General features: G+C 46.5%; 1 protein-coding gene across 2 annotated transcripts in view; it reads left to right on the top strand.

The window, feature by feature from the left end:
• Positions 1-24,147, top strand: part of AMOTL1 (angiomotin like 1) — a 62,002-nt gene that overhangs the window by 18,609 nt on the left and 19,246 nt on the right. For both annotated transcript variants that reach the window (XM_049823316.1, XM_049823317.1), the window contains 3 exons: positions 9,487-9,769; positions 15,224-15,368; positions 16,439-16,528. In XM_049823316.1, coding sequence (XP_049679273.1) covers positions 9,487-9,769; positions 15,224-15,368; positions 16,439-16,528 — 518 coding nt within the window. The remainder of the gene's footprint in view (positions 1-9,486; positions 9,770-15,223; positions 15,369-16,438; positions 16,529-24,147) is intronic.

Below are 24,147 nucleotides of genomic sequence, written 5' to 3'. Positions count from 1 at the left end.
TCCTGAAGACGTTTTAGAGTCATATGAAGCTGTGGTAACCTCAGCATTTATATAAATTAGACTTAGTGACCTCTGCTTTATGGACATTACGATTGCAGAGCAGAGCTTGAACCATGAAGCTTAAAAGGCCAAAAAAAACAGAAGGCAAATAAAAAGGAGCTGATATTTGTTCCTGTTTTAAAATACCAGTATTTTTAAGCCAGTTGCATGATGCTTGGGGCCCTGACTCACAACTTTTGAATGCTTTAAGTTGGCCAAGTGTAATCTTTAGAAAACCTTTCCTTTCCTAGATGTGCAGCTATTCCTGAATGGTGTCTTTGCTAACTTTCCTTAGGTGCATGTTCAGAGAGTCACAGCTTGTCAGGTAAAAGGGCTTGGAAATAATCTACTTCAGTCTTTTGCACAACGCCGTGAATTAATTCCAGTTTGCAAAATGTTCAGTCCTGGTGATTATAACACTCTCTGTCTGGAGAATCCATCATGACCTTTACAGACTTGTTCCACTAGCTAATTGCCATCTCTGGCACAGATCTGCATCTTAGTTTTAGTCTGTATTTTCTAGTTACCAGTTGGGATTTTGCAATATCTTTGTCAGATACAGTGAGGATCCTTGTGCTATTGGTCCTTTAATGCATTTAACAGATGGAGCTTGGAGCCCTGTAATTATTTCACTGTTGTCAAACCCCCTTTTTTCACTGTGGAAAGCCAACCTGGACACTGTTGCAGTACCAGCTGAAACAGAGGCTAATCAGGTATAATATCACCTCTGCAATGCGACTCTGTTCCTTGTTTACGTAGCTCATTAACACTTGCCGTTTGAGATATTGGCACCCCTTGTTATCTGGTCAGGCATGTGAGGGTAGTCACAGCCCAGGGTAGGATTTCCCACCCTTTTACTGTAACTCGCTGTATTTATTCCTGGGTGGATGAACTTGGGCCTGCTCAAGTCCATATTGTTTCTCCATGCCCTGCTGAAGCAGTGATCCAGATCACTCAGTGCAGTGAATTCTCTTCTTTGCTTCCAGTGGTCCTTGTCAGATCCTGGTATCTTTTATCCAGAATGATTTTGGTCTCCGCACCATTAATAAAAAGCAGATATAATGCAAATGAAGCCTTGAACTGGAAACACCACTGCTTGGTGAGGGGGACTTTATTTGTGGCTACATGCACAAGTCGATCATGCAGACGTCTTTTAATTCTGATTTAATCCATGCATCCTAAAAAGTGGCATGCAACTGAAGAATAAATCTGGGCTGTTTTTAAAGATATACCAGGTTTTTATGTGCCTCATAAAATTCCACCCTGCCTGGATGTAGAAGCCTATATTTAACTGCTGGAATAGTCCGTGGCTTCTCTGGTTATTTGTGTACTAACCCCCCCACACACACATTACTGCTGTTTTCACACAACCTGTTGATATTTACTTATTCAACCACATGTCTGTGGCTGCTGAGGGGACTACAAGGAGCTCCTTTTCCTCTCCGAGACACCCCAGGCAGGCGGGCACGCTGGCAGCATGGCTGAGCTGAGGGATGTCATGCCCAAGCTGACTTCTGCTGGCGTTTCACTGCGAGGATAGCCAAATGTCATGGTTTAACCCCAGCCAGCAGCCAAGTACCACACAGCCGTTCACTCACTTCACCACCCAGTGCGATGGGGAAGACAATCAGGGAAAAAAAGGTAAAACTTGTGGGTTGAGATAAGAACAGTTTAGTAGAACAGAAAGGAAGAAACTAATAATGATAATAACAATAATAATAATAAAAGGATTGAAATATACAAAACAAGCGATGCACAATGCAATTGCTCACCACTCGCTGACCCATGCCCAGTTAGTTCCCGAGCAGCGATCCCCCCCGCAGGCCAACTCCACCCAGTTTATATACTGGGCATGACATCACATGGTATGGAATACCCCTTTGGCCAGTTTGGGTCAGCTGCCCTGGCTGTGTCCCCTTCCAACTTATTTGTGCCCCTCCAGCCTTCTCGCTGGCTGGGCATGAGAAGCTGGAAAATCTTTGACTTAGTCTAAACACTACTTAGCAACAACTGAAAACATCAGTGTGTTATCAGCATTCTTCTCATACTGAACTCAAAACATAACACTATACCAGCTACTAGAAAGAAAATTAACTCTATCCCAGCTGAAACCAGGACAGCCAAGCATGAGCATGGGATGGAGGCTGTGCTTCCAGCTGACGTGGATGCTGGCTGCCCTGCAGAAGAGCTTCGTATTCTCTCCTGGTCTAATCTGCCTTTCATTAAAATAAATGAAAGAGAAATGAAGCTGTTCCCACAGCTTGGGTGATGCCCATGACATTTCTCCTTACCCTTCTGTGTTATTATCCTGGTTGCTTCCTCTAGGAGTGCAGAAGTTGAGGAAGGCAGCTTTTCCTTTGCTGAAAATTAGCTGGACTTTAGAAAGAGTATCTGTTCTGAGTATGGATCCCTGTGAAGAAATACGATATCCTGTCCCTCTCTTAACTATGGAGGATACGTTTAATAAAGCATGCGTCTTCTCAGATGATGATTTTGCCCTGCAAATTTTGATGTAATCACCCCCTAAGAAGCCATGCCAAGTCCTTCCAGCACTAATTTGTTACTAACAATTGTTTTCACTAACAAAATAGTGAATTCTGGAGATATGAGTCCAGGTCTGCCACTCTTTGTGTTTATAACGTGCCACAACTGTTGCTGATTCTGCAAGCGAGAGGATACTATGAGGGCTATGTCTCGGCTATGGAAAGTCTTCTCCTGTTTATGGCTGTATCAGCATTTAATGATGGGTCTATAACTCTGTTTCCTTGCACCGTGACCATCAGACTGGCCTTACTGACTTTCCCAGGATCCTGTCTTCTCCTGCACAGTGATAACACTGATTCCTCTATGTCATTCACGGCTACAAAGAATAGCATTTGAAGTCTGCTTCATGACTGTAGAAGTCATAGCTGAAGTCAGGTAGACACCTGGGTCGAAGGTTAGTATTCACACTCAAGGCTCCTGGTCAATGGGCAGGAATAAGCACCTTTCATGCACTGTTACTCTCATTGTAAGGTAAAAGCCTGAGGCAGCTTCAAAGAACTGCACCCCAGAAATGCCTATTTCACTTCACTGACTCAGCTTAGAGCATCCATAGTAGTGTGTGAAGTTGTGAGATGAAGTCCCTTGGGAGAGTCTTCAAGAGATGAAGTAGGCCAGTCTGCCCTAGAGGTAAAGGAGGGCAGAGCATTCAGAGAAAGATGAGCTAAATAGGTTAGAGGAGGGCATTTTAATTATGAATGTAAATGCCATGGTATGTTGGAAACAAAGTCCTTCCTCCACTGGCTGCTCTCCCTCCCTACATAGAAGAGCTGCATTGTACCTGTAGCAGGGCAGAGGTGGACTTTCCTTTCCAGAACTTTTATAGGCATTTCGTTTTATTACTTCCTAATACTGCCCTGCTTTATCAAGCAATAACTCTTCTGTTTTTACAATTTCCTGGTAGTCAACAGCAAGTGGACTTTATCATTAATTGTCCTTTCGGGGTTTCTTATTCCTACATACAGCTACAAATTCCCCCAAAATTCCTCTGTGTTGGTCATTCTTGCTCCCGGGGGTTTCAGTATAAGAGGTGTATTAAGACCATGCCTAAATTTAGGGGCTTGGGTGGCCTTGCTGAATTCTGAGGGATTTTTCATGAAAGTGAGGTCCATGGTCAAGTATTTTACTGAAGACACTATTGCAAGCTTTATACAGCAAATTATTATATATATTGCAAGCTATACATTACTTAAAAGAGAGAGTGCAGTCTGGTGACCCTAGATGGTAGCCCATGAAAGGCTCACTGCCTGCCTGGTGCTCTCCATTTGAAAAGCTGATTTCCTTATTTTTCTGTTTTTTTCTTCTTTACATTGCATTGCAGAGGTATATAGGAGCCCTACTTCTGCAATAATGTCAACAAAAAAATATGTTTTCAGTAGAAACGTAGCTGAAGTATTGCGAAGATGTCCAAACTTCATAATGTTTCACAGTTTCATGCTTTTAAGAAGGACCACTTTTGATGAAAATGTGTTTGGCTGGAGGATTTTAACCTGCTCTAATGCAGAGTAAGATCAACATTTAAAATACAGTAGAAGCATTTTGAGAATGTCATTCCTTACTAAGCCCGAAGGAGCTCAGGATAATCCTGATTGCTTCGTTTCTTTGGAGCTTTACATGAGCGGTTGGATGTGAACTAAGCTGATGTTATAACTCCCCTTTTTCTACAAATGTTGATTTGTTATTGTGAATTGCTGTGTTGATTTTATTGCATATGCACTCAGAGATTTTGCAGTTGGCTAAGTCAGAATTAAATTGGACAGATTAAACAAGCGAAAGGAAAGTCAGAAACATGTTCATTATGTTGAACAGCCATGCTTCAAAAGGTGTAATGTTGATTTTGCCCATTCAGTTTCCAAGCTGGAAAACACTTTGAAGAATCTTCTCTCCTGTGGCCCTGGCTATTGACACTCTGGTGCCTGGCTGCTGCTACAGGGTGTAAATCTTTAGTAGCTCAGTAAGTGGTTTGCTGTTTCAAGAAAATTGAGATCCTGGGGATCTTTCCTTCCTCTGTAGTGTAAAGCTAGACAGACAGAAGTGCATGTGAAAAGATTAAACTGATGGGAGGTTGAGATTTCCCAAAAGTACAGTGTTAAGAGTTCCTGCAAGTGTTTTAAGGGTGTATCTATGACCAAAGATTGCTCTACTTCATAATGAAAAAGAAAAATTTCTCTATCTCCCCTGGTTTAGATTCAGAGATCAATTTAATTATATTGCTCTAAGCTATTCCCATAAAGAAGTAAGAAAATCTGTACCTGTAGCAAATCTGCATCTTTGTAATGGTATAACTGTGTCCAGACAGCCGGGCTTTTACTTGCATCAAATCAGCTGTGGCTTTTATTTTGGTAAAGACAAACTCACACATAGCTGAATTAATTGCTGTGGTAAATGCACAAGTGCAGAATGGTTGTCGGCAGTGCTGAGGAGGTGCTGCGTGCTTGGCTGCATTTGCATGTGCTTATGGAGCATCTTTTGCATTGTGAGCGACATCCCTCGCTCATGATGTTCTTTATTGTTTGGATTTTTGAGCAAAAAAATATTCCAGTCCCACAATGGGTGTGGGGTCCCTTGCTGGGTTTTACACGCTGGAGCACCAGAAGGAAAGGGGCGACCTGGGGATGGTGTGAGAGCTGTGCCCATGGTGGGCTGTTCTTGTGATTTGCAGAGCAGCTCAGCACAGGGCTCGCTTGGCTTACCAGCTCACATGGCCTCGGATCACCAGGCAGTGCTAGGAGATGTGGGTTTGGTCTAAGGAAGGTAAAATGAGCCCCCCAGGTCAGTGTGACCTCCCAGGGCACCCTACTGCAAGGTCCCAGCAGCAGACAGAAGTGGTGAAGCTGGAGAGGCAGTAAACTCCAAAGACAGGTGAGCAGGGAGCAGCATCTTAATCCAGTGCCATTGTCTGGGAGCTCTGGGGCTACCTTGGGACCACCACGTTGTGGGGGAAGTCCTTTTGCAGCTCTGGGTTTTGCTGAGTGCTGTCCAAAGGCCACAGTGCAGATATATCAGCCATAAAGTCCGCTTGGGGATGGGGCTGCATGTTCTCCTTTCTGGCCATGCAGCTGATCACAGATGCAAGAGAGCAAGGCAGCCTAACACCCCAGATTAAGATGATACACCCCCTGTTGCGATGCCCCCCTTCTTGCAAAGGCAATGTCGAGCACCACTGCAAATCACTGCAGTCAGTACAGAAGAGCGAGCTGTGGTAGCATCCTTTCCTCTGGTGGGAGGGGATGGTTTTCAGCTGCAGCTAGCATGGTGTTTGATGAGGGGTGTTTTTGCATAGCAAAACTGCTGCAGTTCCCTTTCTCCTGCTTCTCTGCCATTGCATTGCTGCTATGGTGTGCGCTGCAGCATGAGAGAAGTGAGCAGGGCCAGCGTGGGCAGAGCTTTCACCAGCAATAGTAGCTAAAACTTTGCAATGTTTCTTAAGAAATGGTAAGATCATGGAACAGATCCTCCTGGAAGATATGTTGAAACATATGGAAGACAGGGAGGTGATTAGAGACGGCCAACATGGCTTCACGAAGGGCAAATAGTGCCTGACTAATCTAGTGGCCTTCTGTGATGGAGTGACTGCATCAGTGGATAAGGAAGGAACTATGGATGTCATCTACCTAGACTTCTATAAGGCCTTTGATACACTCCCACACAGCATCCTTGCAGCTAAATTGGAGAGATATGGTTTGATGGCTGGACTGTTAGATGGATAAGGAATTGGCTGGATGGCCACATCCAAAGAGTTACTGTCAATGGCTCAATGTCCGTGTGGAAGCCAGTCATGAGCGGTGTCCCTCAAGGGTCTGTACTGGGACCTGTACTATTTAATATCTTCATCAAGGACATGGACAGTGGGATCAGCAAGTTTGCAGATGACACCAAGCTGAGTGGTGTGATTGATTTGCTAGAGGGAGGTTTGCCACCCAGAGGGACCTCGACAGGCTTGAGGAATGGGCCTGTGCGAACCTCATGAAGTACAACAAGGCCACGTGAAAGGTCCTGCACGTGGGTCGGGGCAGTCCCCAGTATCGGTACAGGCTGGGGGCTGAAGGGATTGAGACCAGCCCTGTGGAGAAGGACTTGGGGATGAAAGATTGGACATGAACCAGCAATGTGCGCTTGCAGCTCAAAAAGCCATTTGTGTCCAGGGCTGCATCAGGAGAAGGGTGGCCAAAAGGTCGAGGGAGGTGATTCTTCCCTTTTCCTCTGCTCTCATGAGACCCTACCCAGAGTACTGCATCCAGTCCTGGGGTCCTCAGTACAAGACATGGACCTGTTGGAGCGGGTCCAGAGGAGGGCCACAAAAATGATCAGAGGGATGGGACACCTCTCCTGTGAGGAAAGGCTGAGAGAGTTGGGATTGTTCAACCTGGCAAAGAGAAGGGTCCAGGGAGACCTTACTGTGGCCTTTCAATACTTAAAGGGGGCTTATAAGAAAGATGGAGAGAGAGTTTTTACCAAGGCCTATAGTGACAGGACAAAGGCCAACGGTTTTAAACTGAAAGAGGGTAGATTAGATTGGACATAAGGAAGAACTTCTTTATGCTGAGGGTGGTAAGACACTGGAACAGGTTGCTCCGAGTAGTTGTGGATGCCCCATCATGGGAAGTGTTCAGGGCCAGGTTGGATGGGGCTTTGAGCAACCTGATCTAGTGAAAGATATCCCTGCCCATGGCAGGGGATTTGGACTAGATGATCTTTAAGGTCCCTTCTATCCCAGACCAGTCTATGATTCTCTGAATTACTGTATGTTTTGTTGGCTGTATGTAAAGTGCCATACAGCTGACTTCCCTGTCTTCCTTTTCTTTGGAAAGTTTTATCCACTTTCAGTAGATGTTTAGCTCCTAAGTCATTAGACTGCACCTTTGCCAGAGAAGTAACACGCCTGGGGCTGAGAGCAAGCCCTCCTGGCCCTGGGAGCTGCCCGGAGGCAATGGCTCCTCTGCTGTGCTCCTGAGTTGCTTCCATGGATGTTTAATTTACATGGGGAGACATGGCCTTAAGGGTGTGTTCATGCTGCACAGGTAAAAGCCAACTGGAGGCCAGGGTGAGCTCAGCACAGGCTTTCCCAATGATGGCTGCATGAAGCTTGGCTGGGATCTTCTTCCCAAGGACACTGAGCCTGGACGAAGGTCTGTGCTGCTGGGCAGGTTAGCAGTGTGCTGCTTTTCAGGAATGGGCTCGTAGCTGGTCTTTGCTCCATTTCAATACCTTTCTGTGCCACGGTGGATGCGTTGGGAAAAGCATGAATGCTGGGGTGGGAGCGTAGGGCTGTGCGTGCACTGCATCTGGGGGGCTGCAGGGCCCCACTTGCCTTCCCTCTAGTTTGGACAGAAGATACGACTGAAGTGCTGGCTTTTCTTGCCATTGTGTGGCTTGGTGGGGACAAGCTTGTTAGATCAGCGCTGTTCACTTTTAGGGCAGGGCTTTAAAATTGCATTCACTTTTCATCTTGTTCTGCTGCAGTTGAAGGCAGTGATGGGTTATTGTCAGTAGAATTAGGCCAATGCTGAGAGCTTTTGAATACCCCGCTTTGAGAAGCTGTGTAGGTGCTGAAGACAACAGTAATCATATTTATTATGTATTTATATAGCACAAAATCGTCTGTCTAAAAAATAGCATTCATGGATCTTTGAGGCCAAGTGGGGTAAATACATCTGTTCATTAGGACTCCTGCCTTGTATAGGATACAGAAATAAAGACAATGATAGCTACAGCAAGCCTAATAGCTTGTGGTTAAACTAAAATACAACTTTCAGAAGGTGCTTGATTGCAGACTTCAGGTGGAGTCCAGCAGCCAGCTTATTTTCCAGCCAAACCAGGCTCTGACACAGATGTCCCCTGTGGTCTGGGTTGAGTCTCTTAGACAAGCGTGGTGTAGAAACGTCACAACTTTGGCATCTGGGCTGAGGAGTGGCTCAGCCTGTGCACAGTGAGGCTCTGCATGGGGCTGCTCGCCCTGGCTGAGGCTCTGAGGCTGCCTGTGCGGTGGATAGAGATGGGTCTGGTGCAGACAAGCTTTGAGCTGCTCCCTGCCTGAATTTTCCCCTTTTGAAACAGGGGCAGTCTCCCTTCTCGATATCACAGGGCTGAAATGCAGGACAGAAGTGAGGGACTCCGGTCCCACCTGGCCACCAGCCATAGTGTTACCCTCGCTGCTAAGGTGTCCTCCTGGGTTATCCTCCAGCCATTGCAAATTGTGACTTGGTTGAATTAAAGAGCCACCCGCCATCAGAAAGCCTAGCCCACAAGCAGGACTGCTGCCAGCTCGCTTCTTATTGTTCCCCAACATGAGCCTGGTGGATGATGGATGCCGTTAGTCGGGGAGTGACACAATCAGGTCTCGCACTGGAAGATGGCTTTCTTGGCTCGCTGTGGCTGACCGGGGCCGTGCCTCCAGTAGCTCCGCAGCAGCTCTTCCCTTTGCTGCTTGCTGAAGCCGCTCGGGGATGCCGCTTCGCTCACATCACTTCCTTTCACCTCCCAATTCAGCCGATCAGCTGGTCTCGCTCCAGGCAGGGAGCGGTGTTCGAAGGGTGAGTAACGCATCCCTTGTGTTTCCTTCGAGCCTGCCGGCTTCTCAGCGGTGGGGTTTGTGGCAAGGGGGGCAGGGAGAGGCTGGCTGGCTGCTGAAATATTAACTGCACACCTAGGCAAAAATGCCGTTTTCAAGTCAGTGCTTCTTTTATCTGTTCGTACCGGACATATACATCCCTGTTAAGAGCAGGCAAGGAGACAACTTACCCAGTCCTGCTGCGATTGTTGGTGTTTAGGAGTGACTAAGGACCGGAATCACGACCGTACAGTTATAACTCTATTAATAAACCACGCAGTCATTAGGTGAAAGCTCCTGGATGCATTTTGAGGACGCGCGGCTCTAACGCCTTCCCCATGTGTGCTTCCCCACAGCCGACAATGCCAGCCACCCTTCCCACCACCACCAGCCCAGCAGCACAGCCCCATGTCCTCGCAGGCCGCTGCCGCCGCTGGCCCTCTGCTCCCGGGCGCCTTGCCCCCGCTGCCAGCCCCTGCCACTGCCCAGACGCCGACGCCGCCGGCCCAGCAGCTGACGCCCGACGCCTTCGCCATCGTGGAGCGGGCACAGCAGATGGTAGAAATGCTCTCCGAGGAGAACCACATGCTGCGGCAGGAGCTGGAGGGGTACTATGAGAAGGCAGACAAGCTGCAGAAGGTACGTGGAGACATGGGGATGGGGCCTCGGCAGGGCAACTGTCTTGGTTCTTCTACATTTGGGTCTCCCAAGCTGTTCTTCACAGTCACGTCACTGCGATGGGGATGCACCAGTGGCCATCTCTAACCATTGCCTCTCTGTGGTGGTCTCCCAGAAGTGTAATCCTGTGCCCCATGACCTGTGGGTTCCCCTGCCTTTAGGGCAAAATGGGGTGGCCCATCACATGTCTCTCAGTTGGGGACTTGCCCCTTCCATGATTCCATGCTGGCCTCACCGGAGCTTTCCCTGGAAGTATCCCATGGGCAGTCTGCTCCTGGTGCAGCTAGGTCCTGTATCATCTGCGCAGGCGGTCGTGCTGCGAGTGGGAAGCATTTGAAGAGCACGGCCACATCTGTCCTGAGTGGTCTTGTCCACCACAATATGCTCGTGTGGCACTTCACACTCTTTGGAAGTGTAACAGCCGTCAGTGGGGCTGCCTGTTATTCGGAAATGCGTTAACTTGCTTGTCTCAGAGGCTTTCAGTGACTGCTCTATGGGTTTCTAAGCGCTGGTGTTAGACATCCACTTTTGAACATGTTGGTTCAAAAAGCACTGCCCTTACCTGAAAGAACAGTTTGGTAAAGATTTTGCTCAAAAATCCTTTTGCAAAGAGAACCTGCACCCTCTTTTCTGTTTGCAAGGTGGCATTTTCAGTGGAGAAGGGTGATGTCTTGCGCATTGCCTGGGGTGAGAAGATGAAGAGTCACGTCAAATGAAGTAGAAGGTGCTTAAAAATGACAGCTCACTGAAGGCAAAGCAGAGATGCTCCCCAGATCTGCTGGCTTTGGGTCCCAAGGGCCCAGACCAAATGAGTTATTTAGGATCCTACACTGCTATTTCATTTATGTCTTCCCACTGCTTATACATAAATGGTCTTAGGCTGCAGGTCTTTTCTGTCTGAATTTAGGAGTCTAAATAGGAGCTCAATTTTTTCTGTGCTGTGTGGGATGAGGTTCTTGGAGACACCCTTCACAGGAGAAGAGGCAGCTCTGAGAGACCATGTCCCAGCCTCAGCTTTGGGAAAAATCTGTGACCATCTGTTCAAACAGGTTGGAAAAAAGACCTGTTATTTTGCAGCTGCTGTCATCTTTTCAGCCTCCTCCTCTGCAACCGGATGAGTTGAGTTTATTCACAGAATTTTCTAAACTTAGTTGAGAAAATTTTGCAACAACGTTAACTATTTGTAAAGAGGTCTGTGAAGATTTTAACAGCGACTTCCCTGTGGCCTTCATGGGCAAAAAGAAATATTCCAGCTATTAATTTTACAAAAGCTGCGTTGTTCAGTAAAAGGTATTTGAGTGCGATGCCCTAAAAATATTCTGATTTCCTTTTACACTCTTGGAAACAGCTCTTTCTTTATCTTGGATGCCCCGCAAGTCGATTGCATCAGACACCAACAGAAAGGTATTCAAGCATGGACTGAAGTCTCACTTCAGTCAACAGAGCGTGGACTCGATTCCCATTGACTTTGGGGGAATGTAAGTGGAGTATTAAAGTGAAACACATGTTCAAGTGCATTCTTTCTTCAGGAAAATGTCCTGAACCAAAGCCTTAATACACAGTATCCCTCCCATGCTGTTTTTTTCTGTTTGAACAGAAAAGGACAGGGCAGGTCCTCCTGTTCCCACAGTTTCAGCTGAGCATCACCTCTGAAAAAGTTACAGTGAGTTAAATTACATATTTTGGGTGTGAAAACTTTTCCCTCTTGTTGGAGGTGGAAGGGTCACCAGGAGTACTTCTTGTTTGTCTGTGTGTAACTATTTTATTCTAGGTAGGGCCATCCTCCCATCACTTTTATTCATTACAAAACAGAAGAAGAAATTAGAGAAAATCGGCTTGACACAGAGGGCTCCCTGGGCTTTTGTACAAACAGGTCAGCCCTGAGGGTTGTCAAATTCTCAGTCGTGTCTGAACAGACTTTTTGCAGAGAGGTACCAGGTGGTGATTAATCCCTGTGCTGTTTGACGAGTTGTCTGGTTTTCTTACCTAAAAAGAGTTGGAGGGGAAGAGGGGTTGTGCACATTCAATTTTAAGCTTTTTTTTGCAAAAGCAAAGCATTATTTTCTCTTTTCTTTTGCTGTTGTTTTTTTGTTGGGCAGTTTTACCTTGCTGAAGTTTAATTGCCAGGCTGGGCTGGCTCTTCCCCATGCTGTGTGTGTGGGTTGTTTGAGTGGGTCGGCTCTAGAAGCTACCAGGCAGAGAAGAGGCCAAACAGTTTTTTTTCCCTCCATAGAAGAAGGGGAAGGAAATCCCAGAGCTGCTGAGAAACACCGACACAATTTATGGCTGTTCTTCTGCTCTCCTTTAATTTTGTTCAGTGCTGATGGAGGTTCTTTCTTTTCCTGCAGCAAGTGTTTGCCTCTGGGGCTGCAGGAGACTTGCATGGTGATGTGTTTTAGAAAATAATGGCAGATAATGGGCAGAGCAAAGCCCTTGCAGAAACCAGCAGCATTGGGCAGGACTGTTGAGCTGTCGAAACTCCCTGCCACGTTGGCAAATCTCCTTTGCCGTGGTAGGAGCTCTCTGGAGCAGGCATCTTCTCCTGCAGATAGCAGCTCACCTGGAAGAGGGGAGGTACGGGAACCAGCGGGTGTCAGGGCACCCAACTGAGCATGGTGACTGGTTGGGATCATGTAGTTAAGGATTCAGGAAGGTGCTTTAAAAACGATTTTTGCTAAGCCAAACCTTCCTTTCAAGGAGAGAGAAGCTCAATCTGCTTAAATGGTCAAGGAGAGCAATGCGAGGTAGCTTGAATATAGACTCTAACTACTTAGAGGAAGAGCAAACTTTTGCTAGCGGAGCTGACACTGATCTAAAGAAAAAGCTGTAACAGAATCAAGTAGCTGAAACTATGCTGTTATTGGAGTAACTGATTGACATGTCAATTTGATTCTGGAAAATTCACATGAAACAGATTTTTGATTGTAGGTTATAGTCATAGAATAGAATAGACTATTTCAGTTGGAAGGGACCTACAATGATCATCTAGTCCAACTGCCTGACCACTTCAGGGCTGACCAAGTTAAAGCATGTTATTAAGGGCATTGTCCAAATGCCTCCTAAACACTGACAGCCTTGGGGCGTCCACCACCTCTCTAGGAAGCCTGTTCCAGTGTTTGACCACCCTCTCAGTAAAGAAATACTTCCTAATGTCCAGTCTAAACTTCCCCTGGCGCAGCTTTGAACTGTTCCCACTCATCCTATCACTGGATCTCAGGGACCTTCCTCTCCACTTCCTCTCCTCAGGAAGCTGCAGAGAGCCATGAGGTCACCCCTCAGCCTCCTTCTCTCCAAACTAGACAAACCCAAAGTCCTCAGCTGCTCCTCATAGGACATTTCTTCCAGCCCTTTCACCAGCTTTGTTGCCTTCCTCTGGATGCATTCAAGGACCTGAACGTCCTTCTTAAATTGTGGGGCCTAGAACTGCACACAGTACTCAAGGTGATTTTTTCAAAAAAGTTCAGACTTTTTGATGAGGCTTTGTACAAGTTTGCGTTGCCATGCATATGAGGAAAAATAAAACTCATTGACTTTTTTTTGAACCAGAGTAAGGTTCAGTCTGAATTTCAAACAGGTTTGGATTTAGGCAGTGGTCTTCTGAGCGTGCTGTCTTCGTGGTGGGAACATGCTTGGTTTCTGGCCATACATCAGCGGGGTGGGGAATAAGGACCTGCTTTTCTAGATGTGGTTAGGGAAAATGTAACGGGGCTTCCTGGAGCTCCTGCTTTAAAAAAACAAAATGGAAAGGCAGAATAATCTGACTAACTGAACTTGTAGTTCACCCAAGAAGGAGTGTCATAGCATGGGATACGGCTGGTTCAACAGGTCATCCTCTTCTTGGAGCTGTGGAGAATTGCCAGCTGAGAACTAATCTACATATGGTACCTTTTAATGTCATGCATGTAGGGGAGCGTCTTGTGTGTGTGTGAAATACCTGCAAGTGTTATATCACCACCAGTCTGAGGTAGGTGATGTGATATCCAGCAAGGTACTAATCCAAAGCTGCTGGTGTCACGGGGGGCACACTGTGGGCTTTGCACATTGCCACTTGTTTCAGCTTTTGTACCTGAGTGAGCTGAAAGCAGAATTGGGGAAGGTAGATGGATTTCCCTATCACAGCTCTGCCAGGCTTTCCTCTGTGCTTGGTTTGGAGGTGCTGAGTGCCCATGGGCCATATCCAGGCAGAGTGGCCCTGGCATCATGGGAAGCGCAGGTCCAGGCTGCTGGAGCCTGGCTGCAGGTTCCTATGCCAACAGCGGGGTGACAGCTCCAGCATCCCTGGAGCTTTAATTTTGCAAGTGCTGCAGCTGGCAAATTACACCTAAAGCTTAACGAGCCCTGGAGAGGGACCTACCTCCAAGCAAGTGGAGGTGGGCTCACACCCTGGCTTCACAAATCATGAGTCTGTCCCACCAGCGATTCAAGAGGCTAAAAAAGTGCCAGATTTAGAAAGGTATGTGGGAGGCTATATATATCTCGTGGTTTTCCAGCCTGTGCACATTATCAAGCTTTTCTCCACAAACACAAAGGCCAGGCATGCAGGAGCAGATTCCCACATCGGTGTTGATCATTCCTGCAGCAATGATTTTAGCAAAGCTGTAACACTTAACACAACATTAGATTATTAAAAGACTTGGGTGGATTGACCTAAACAGCAAAACTCTGCCCAGGACTATCCTCCTGTCAGTCTTTTGGGCTCAGGTCTTAAGATGAAAGTTCACTGCTAAAGGCTTCTCCTGCATGCCCTGCCTGCAGTTTGCCAGATTTCAAGGAGATGAAGTTAAGAAGATTGAAAACCCCAAACAATTGGTTTGGTCTGTTAGAGAGAGTTTCTTCTTGTATAGAGCAGTCTTCAGTCAAGGAGGGAAAGGAGTGGACCACAATAGTCTAAAACTGATGTGAGGTCAGAGCTGAGCCTAAAACACTTCTGGTGGCACACAGAGCTCAGAGCTAAGTTTTGGATCAGGGATCTGGCAGAATAATAAATCTTGCCTCCTACAACCCTTTCTAGGAAAGAATAGAGCCCCCACAACTACACTCTTTCCTTTGTTTCTCCTCTTTTATGGCATTAAAGCAGCCACCTTCGTTGTAGAGCAAAGGCAACTGAGCAGTTACCTCAAGTCCAGCCCACCCCAAGCTTTTTTGGGAGCTGCCAGCGGGGTCTCATGGGGTGTTATGGCATGGCGAGCTGACCCACAGGGCATTTGCAGGATTCCCCACTGCAGGAACTTCCAGCACCACAAGGGCTTCACGCCATCCTCCACTTGGGAGACTGGTTATTGTAGAGCTGGTGGCTGGCGCGACACTTGGCATGAGCATCACCCTGACTCCTGTGCCCCATCGAAACACACTGGACAAACACTGGGACGGGACGCATTCCTGACGGGCTCTAACAGGACCTCTCTCTCCTTTCAGTTTGAAATAGAAATTCAGAGGATTTCAGAAGCTTATGAGGGCTTGGTCAAGACCACCACTAAGAGGGAGTCTCTGGACAAAGCGATGAGAAACAAACTTGAAGGAGAAATTAGGAGACTTCATGACTTCAACAGGGATCTCCGTGGTACGTTATACCTGCTTGTGTGGATTTTTTTTCCCCTGGTTGACATGGTGTTTCACTTCTCACAAGCTCCAGAGCAGCAGCCTTTAGAGGAGTAGCTTCACACATGTTTTAGATAAATGTCTTGAGAAATTAGGCCCTACTTATTGACATAAGACAAAACTGCTGTAACCCCCCTGGTGGCAAGGAAACCTTCTGGCAAAATACAAGAGTCAACTTTGGAAGGTGCCTTTGTGTTTAGCACTTGCAAATAATTGATTTGCCAGCAAGACCAGCTCTAACAAGCTGAAGAGCAAGTTGCAATATAGAGTAATGCTGTACAACCCATAAATCTCAAAGTTCAGTGCCTTCATGAACCAGTAGCAAGTATCAAAGGTATCTCTTTTTTGTATTAAAAACATGAAATTGAGGGTATATCCTTTAGAGAAAGCAAGTGGAGCATATGTTAGGTAGCTATTACCTGTTCAGGTTCCTGATGGGGGTACTTTGGTAATTCCTGATGCAGTGAGATGCCTTCTGCAAGCTGGCTTGTGCTTTTTGCAATGGTACAAGGAGGGTTGCATGGTCTTTTTGGAGGAGGGAGGCACCTGAAGACAGGACCTTCCCAGGGGAAGCTGTCTTTGGCTGCAGAAAACTGCTCCTTTCCCAGGGCATCCCCAAGGATTGGTGTCACTGGGCTGAGGGCTGCCTTCTCCCCGGGTTGCCTTCTCCCAGGGTATCTTGCTGCACCAGGGGCAGTGCTCCACTGCAGGAAGGCACCCATCCCCTTGCAAAGCTGGGTAATTCAGATTGTAAATCCCTTGTCCATTTTGGACAGTGTGAGAGATGAACTGCCTGGGCATGTCAGCCATGAATGGCAGAGGCTTTTCCCCCAGTTTCTGTAAATCTGAATGACACAGCTTCATGGAAGAGGTCAAAGACCTCATCTTTTATGTATGTGTCAGGCTCCATTTTAATGTCCTGCTTCAGAGAGTCTATTTATACTGCTCTGCTGGCATGCATCTTATTTTCTTGGTTGGCCTACAATTTTATATACATATATTTATACTTAAAGTATTTCCTGTTTTTTGCAGAACGACTGGAGACAGCCAACAGGCAGCTAGCCAGCAGAGACTTCGATGGGCATGAGGATAAGTCAACAGAGGGCCTTTATGTCACTCAGAGTGAGTACTGTGCTAATCTGTTTTGAAAGTGCATATATATATATGCACGCATATATACGTGCTGGAGTAGAGGTGAATACTTTGCTATTAATCGTTATTGTCCTTGTGGCTTGGATTTACTCAGCTAATTCGTCACATATTCTTATTTAAGCTGCAGACCGGATTGTTTAGGCTGATTTTTTTCTCTCAGAGCACCAAAACCAGGCAGTGAGAGTTAATGGTAACACAACTTAGCTTATTTTTGATAAATATTTGTCTGAAATTGTGAAGTGTTGTTTGCGGGGATCATCTCTGGAGATGCATGGTTTTTAGAGAAGCCAGATTATTTTCTTGGCTGGGATAAGCCCAGAGCAACCTCTGCTGACTTGTTGTCAGTGACAGGGGTTGACTAACAGGAGGTAGAGCAGAGCTGGACCCTCCTTTTCAAAAAGGATGGAAGAGACAAAGATTTTACGACTTCTACTGCTACAAAAAACATCCATTCCTGTCAAGTTTTAGGCTCCCGTAATGACTGAGCACAGTGCTGCAGCATTTCCCTGCCACGTGCTGATGGCCCTGTGTGACCAGCCAAACCAAAACGCAAGCAGCTGGATGCTGCATGACAGCATGTGGCTTCTTGTGTATCCTGAGCATCTTCTGCATACTTCAGGAAGGGCTTGACCATCTGGGAGCTGTGCAGTACCTTGTGGGCTTAAATCCCATTGAAACTAAATGCTGTGTACAACTGATCCTTCTGTTTTATTTATTGCACCAAGAGCTTCCTCGGAAGATGAGCTGCATCTGCAAATCCTTAGGTGGAGAACTGGCCACCACCATTAGCAGTGCAGAGTTTGTTACCACTCAGCGTGCCTCGCTGCCAGCCCTGCAATGTCCACCAGGGGCTCCAAATGCAGGAGGGCCTTCTCCTAGCTCCCACCACCAGCGATGAAGCCAGCACAATTTCACTGATAATTGTGCATGCATGCACAAACCAGAAGAGAATCTAATGATGTTTTCCATTATTGTGTTAGCTTTGCCATATTAGCAGATGCCACAAGGGTGTGTAGATACTGCTGCGAATCCAAGGGGATGATCTGTTAAGAAAATAGCATTGCTATGTAAGTCTTGTCATCCTTGGGAAGAATTCAAATGGTGTGAGTTGCACAGTGCAAATTGCAGTCTGGGGTCTGCTGTCTTCTTATGGAGACAGCCTGGCAGTGTTCCCATATATATTGATAGCTACAAGGGAAAGTTAAATCCCCAGGATGGACTCAATTTGAGTCACTTTCCAGTGGATAAACACGCTCTGTGCTTCTACTGATAAATATCTAGCAATAAAACTTTGCGTTGTGCACTCAGCATATTACTGCTATCAATTCACAGCTTATGAACAAATATAGCTTTTTGGATCCTATCACGTAAGACAGGCTGGATGCTTGGAGTGTCTTCTGGCTAGGCCAGAGAGTTAAATGTTACTAATGCAATGCAGAGTGCTTCCAAGAATAGAAAAATGGGCACATGTAAAGCAGGTCCTCTTCAGTCATGTTCTTTGGGCTGCTGGGGCATGCACAGTAATGACCTCGGTATCAGGATATCAGCCTAAAACACCCCTCTGAGAGCCCATAAAAGGTTTTGCGTGGAAATCGTCTGTTGCTGACTGCATTTATACACTGATGTTTGTGAATCTTCCCCAGGGGCAGAACATGACTGGGGTTGCACCCCACTGCCAACCTGGGGGTTTTGCAAACACGGTCTGTACCTTCCTCACATCTTTTAATGGGATGCTCAGGCAGAAAACTGAGAATAGAAGGGGTGCAGCTTGTTTTAGCTGCTGTGTGTACACTTTTCTACTGACACTGAAACAGTCATTTTCAGAAGAGAAAAAATGGTGCCTACATGCACTCCCATCAGCTGTTGCAATTTTGTTGTGAAACTTGTGTTTGTTTTTTTTCCTAAAGGTGGTAGCTTACTAAGTCAGATTAGTAAATGCAAATCTTAGTTTTCATTAGGAAAGCAAAAGCAGATTTCTAGTCCCTATGTTTATGGCAAACAGCCTGAAAATATGGCCCTTAACATCCCCAACCTAAGTTATATAAAAAGACTCCAACATCAGCAAGTTAAAAGTTATCATTTTTAAGCCATTTCTCATGATGAGATGAACAAGGAAAGATAAAACTCTTGAGGTTTTTTTTAATGCTTGTCCTTGGTAATACTGCAAATGCAGAATTAATACTGTGGTAAAAGTCCAGTAATAGGAAAAACTCTCTGAAAAAGAAGTCTGGCAAGGCAGGATGTGCAGGGATCATTTCTCAGTTCCTTGCAGAGCTCTCCATTAGCAGTGCAACAGTGCAGAGTGGTCATACACACTGAGATGGAGGCTGGAGGTGACAAAAACTCTTATTCTTTGTAATAATAATAGGCAAAGCCAGGCTGCATGCCTCAAAGTATTAAGTGCTAGGCATTTGTGCCTAAGAAAAATGCTGCTGTTGTATCAGGGGTAGGAGAGAACCCACAGCCTAGTACTTTCATGATAATTATGTGATGTTTTGTCAGTGAAAAAGGTTCATTTAAGGAAGGACATGAAGCAGCGACCGATGAAGGCCTACAGACCGATACAGGCAAGAGAAGAGCCAGGCAGGAGGAAGCTGAGAGACGCTGTGGAAAGGGAGAGGCAGGAAGACTGAGGATAGCTTCAAGGGCATAGGGCAGGGAGAAATCTGATAGAGCATATCGCAGGAAAAAATTGTTTTGGTAGTGTCTGAGAATATTGTGTGTTTTTCTGGGCTTTCTGCACTTAGAGACACTCTGTCAGAGCAGAGGCTCCTCCAAGGGTCTGTTTTTTCAGGTGTCTGAGGCAGATCGGGGTCTGTGCCTGTCCACGTGGCTCTGCACCCTTTAGTGGGGATGTGTAGACAGTTTTGACAGTGTGTTGGTAGAGCCTCATGCTTCATGGGAGTGTGCAGTGGATGTACCACGTGATTACGCATATATCTCTGTCCCAAATACCCCAGGCAAAGAAATATTCCCACTGAATTAATCCAGCCAAAGAAAAATGCCCACAATAGATGTTTTTGAGAGTGGGGTTGGCAGACTAAGAGCCATTCCTTATTAAGACAGGAAATAATCAGGGGAGAGGCAGAAGTTTCAGGGGTGAGTGAAAGGGAGCTCCTTACTCTCTTGCTTCACAGCCATGAGCTGCACGCAGGGAGGTGGGGAAACTGCTGCCCCCATGTACCCGGAGCCAAGGGCACCTGCTCAGGGAGCAGTATCCTGAAGAAACGGCGTCAAATAGAAAAATGAGTCTGTTTTGCTTGACTTCCCCCAGCCCTCCAGAGGGAAGGGGTGTGGGAAATCTGATTTCGGTTTTCAACACGTGAAAGTCAAATTCTCCCTTGACTTGTACTTCACAACACACAAATGGAAATGGCCAAGATGTAAATCAGACCAAGTTTAAGCTGTCCACTTCAAAGGGTAAGGAAAGCAATCACAAGTTTCAGTGGAGATTTGGTGACTTTCTCTGACAACAGAGCACCGACTCTTTCTGCATCCGTGCTTAGGTCTGTGACCATGAACAACCCTGTACCCTGAAGCATAGAATCATAGAATGGGTTGGGTTGGAAGGGACCTTAAAGATCATCCAGTTCCAACCCCCCTGCCACGGGCAGGGACACCTTCCACTAGACCAGGTTGCTCCAAGCCCCATCCAACCTGGCCCTGAACACTGCCAGGGATGGGGCAGCCACAGCCTCTCTGGGCAACCGGTTCCAGTGCCTCACCGCCCTCACAGTGAAGAGCTTCTTCCTTACATCTAATCTAAATCTACCCTCTTTCAGTTTAAAACGGTTACCCCTTGTTCTATCACTACATGCCCTTATAAAAGTCCCTCTCTGGCCTTCTTTTAGGCCCCCTTTAAGTACTGGAAGGCTGCTATAAGGTCTCCCTGGAGCTTTCTCTTCTCCAGGCTGAACAACCCCAACTCTCTCAGCCTGTCTTCACAGGAGAGGTGCATTTGTTAAGTACATTACAATTGATCATAATTATTAATTCCAGCGCAGAATCCCTGGTAATCACTATGTAAGAAAATGAACTCACAGACTCAAGCATGACCTCCTGCAGCTTCTCAGCCTTTTCTTGGTGCTGGCATGGCCCAAACTCCAGAGAGCTGTTGCGAGCATGCTGTTTGTGAGCAAAAATGCAGGAGGAGAAGATTGCAATGAGCTCTCTTGGCATTTGTATCTTCTTTCTTTTTTTGTTCTCACGGAGACCTGCCAGTGGAAATGGAAAGAAATGCTTCATTTCCCAGTTCTGCATTGCTGCTCCAGGCCTGCCTTGGCACAGCCTCGTCAGTGTGAAACCACAGCTGCAGGGGCCTGCAGTGAGGCTTGGGCAGAGGGACGGATGGACAGATGAACGGACGGTGGCTTTGCTGCTCCTCTGGAGGGAAACGTCAATGTCTGGACCTGGCAACCTGGCCCTGTTTGATGTGCAAATAATTTAGTAAAGCTGTGGAAAACCTCCTCCTGGCTGGCTGCATGGAGTGAATGCGCTCTATTTATTAATTTATTCTGCTTATTCCTATAGGGTGGGAACCAGCCTCTGAAAGGTCTTTGGAACAGGCAACAAGGTCCTGTCCTCATTTCAGATTCCTTGTGCCGGTCACTCCAGGCAGAGTGGTGGGGCATGAGGGGCCCATCCTGCTCTTCAGCCTCCGCATTACCGCCCCGGCACCCTTTTGGGAAGGTCAGGCTACTGGAGTTGGCCAAGTCCTGGCTTGAGCCAGATGAACAGAAGAGGTGACTCTGGTACCCCATCCCAGTGAATCAGCTGGTCCGAGGGTGACCAGCAGCAGCTGCTGTGACATACACCCATGCCCACGGATGGTGCATGGCAGAGGTCCTCCACACACTTGCCATGTCAGGAGTTGCAAGACTGATGAGAGGCTAAATAAGTCCCGCAGGTTTCACTCAAGAAAGGCACGGTCACTGGAGAGCATCTGTGGAATTAGCAGCTGTGAGCGAAGAGCCACCTTGGGAAATGCAAACCTGTGTAAGAGAAATTGTTGGAAATGCCACAAGGGATGTGGTATGGGAGCCAGTCTTGTTTTCAGCAAGTCTCCTGCAGGCAAATTAGGCTCTCGCTGCCATAATTTGATATATTTTCTTCTGCCAGCAGTGGTAATTCTGTAGGAACAAGGAGCGTCTTAAAAGTATGTCTGTGTTACCACTCTGCAATATCACAGCAAGGAGAAAAGCAGCTTGAGATGTATTGAGATAGTCATTAAATTGGTGAAAGAAGTTGATACTTAGCTATAATGTGTGAAAAGCTGGGGGTCACTTCTGAGTTTAGAAAAGAGGTGGGTGGCACAGATTGAGTATATCTTTCTGTCTAATGTTTCTGCTTCACAGCAGGGTCAAGACTGGTCTATTCTTGGTGTACCTACCCAGCTTGACAACTCAGAAAGCCTATTTGTGAAACACTGAAGCAGGCTCTTTGCTTTATCTCCTCTTCTACCCAGCGAGAGTATAGGTATAATGTCCTCAGTGTGTTGAGGTGCAATAGTCAGAGGCAGTGGGTGGAAAGCTGTAAGATTACAACTGTAAACTGCAGTAGAGAAGCCTTTTGGGAACTGTTCAGTAATGGGGTGTGGCAGTCTGTTAGGTAAAAAGCACGTGCCCGGGCAGAAGGCGCATGCAAGGGTAGCACAGTAAACCAGTATTTTTAGACTTTAAGGATACCTTGTATGTACTTGAAGAGAATTTAAGGTATGTTCAACAAAGTCCTTCTTTACTAAAAATTAATGCAATATAAGAAAGTACTTACAAAATGTGCCTCCAGCATTTAGCAGGGAAAAGCTGACATGGAGGAGTGTTGAGAGCTGTTAAGTAAATTTTTCTTGCCAGGTTTCTAGTGGATTCAGCGGTTATTTTGTGTACAGCATAATCTTGTCCTCCTTTGGGGAGGGGGTAGAAAACATAATGCAGCAGGGCAAGCTGAATGCTTTGAGTTCCCCGGATGAAAGTTAGAAGTGAAGGTCCCAAGCCCTATTTTTCTATGTGCTGTCCTCACGTGTAACATGAAACATGGGTTTCAAATCTGGAGCAGAGCAATTGTGGTCCCAGTGTGAGATGATGGAGTGCCACAGGGCTGAAATAGCATTCATCTTCCAGCTTCCTCACCCACTAATGAAATTAGCTGCTTGATAATTTGCCCAGATTTACACTTTTGTACAACAGATATTAATGTTCTTTCTGGTCAATCTGACTGAAGTAAACGGATTTGCGTTGAAGGAAGAGGCCTGCATGTCCAATATAAAATTCCTTGCCGACGTGGGAAGATTAAGGCCACGTCATACTGAGACAGCTCATAGTGGCGGTCAGTGGCGTGGTGTGCGCAGCACTCGCTGGGCTTTGCTCGTACGCTTTGCAGAGGCCAATGTGCCGGTGTTGCTGCCAGGGTTTCTTTTTGTGAGGTGCTGGATTCTTCCTTCCAGGGTAAATAGGAAGACGGCTGGGTGGGTTTGGGCTCACCTCGTCCACTTGTGCCTTGTTCCACATGGCTCAGCTCTTATGTATCTCACCTCACTGCAGGCACCTACCAATAGTGTGTAAATTAAATGTGTTCTCATCCCACCTGTAATTAAGGAAGAATAAGGCCCTTCTGGGGGTAGTTCAGGTCTGAAATGGGCTGGCTTTGGCCGTGTGAAGTTTCCTGACCCTCCTCAGGGGGAGGTGGATGGCAGGCTTCCAGCTTGAGTTGTCACGCTTGGGTGGGATGGGCTGGATGCTAGGGGCAGATTTTCCACATTGCGATGTTTTTGGAGCAACTTTTCAGTTAAAAAAATAATAAATTCTGTAATGCTGTGTTTAAAAAGTAAAAAATCAAAACAACATTTAATTGACGCCAAATTAATTTTTGGAGGAAATTTTCCTTCCTGGAGGCTTTCCAAGTGCTCTACTTTTGTTGTCATTCAGAACGAAGGCCAGATTCTGAAATCTCAGATTTCACTGAATGAAACCTCCATCCCCTGCTCGCTCCAATCATTAACTGTTTGCAATCCAATGTTGGGGATCCAGTGATTGGCATGCGAGTCTCGTGTTCCCTGAAATGGCTTCTCAGCACTGTCAGGGCAGAGGTAGATGGAGCCAAGCATTTCGCCAGGCAGCTTGCCAGCGAAGTCAGTGGTGGGCCTGCAACTTGTTGCCAAAGAAAAAGATGTGACCAAAGCTCACTGAATTTAGCCAGGTTTTCTTTTTTTAATGTTGTTTTAAATCTTATCCAAAACAGGTATGATTTTTTGGAACAGAGGTTATCTACATGTTTTAGTCCCACTCCTGACGCTTTAAGGTGCTTAACAGGAGGGGAGCACTGATCGCTGGACCCTTAGGTCATGCAGGACTGGAAAGTCACCCACGGCCCTCGCAGGGCTGAAATGCCTCCCACGGCCACCTTTTCTCTGCATGGCCAGAGAAAGCCCGTTCAGATGCTTCCTTATTGCTTTCTCCTCTTTCTGTTTTCAGGCTGTCCAGCACAGATCTGTGTTTATGATTTGGCTTCTTTACATGTTCTGTATCTCATGATCTCCATCCTTGCAAATAAAATGGACCAGGCACAGCGCAGCCCACATCCACAGGGCTGAGATT

Source organism: Accipiter gentilis, chromosome 19 (assembly GCF_929443795.1).
Source record: "Accipiter gentilis chromosome 19, bAccGen1.1, whole genome shotgun sequence".
Classification (NCBI taxonomy): domain Eukaryota; kingdom Metazoa; phylum Chordata; class Aves; order Accipitriformes; family Accipitridae; genus Astur; species Astur gentilis.
Note: the sequence above shows the minus strand (reverse complement) of the source record. Positions and strands in the feature narration are given on the sequence as shown.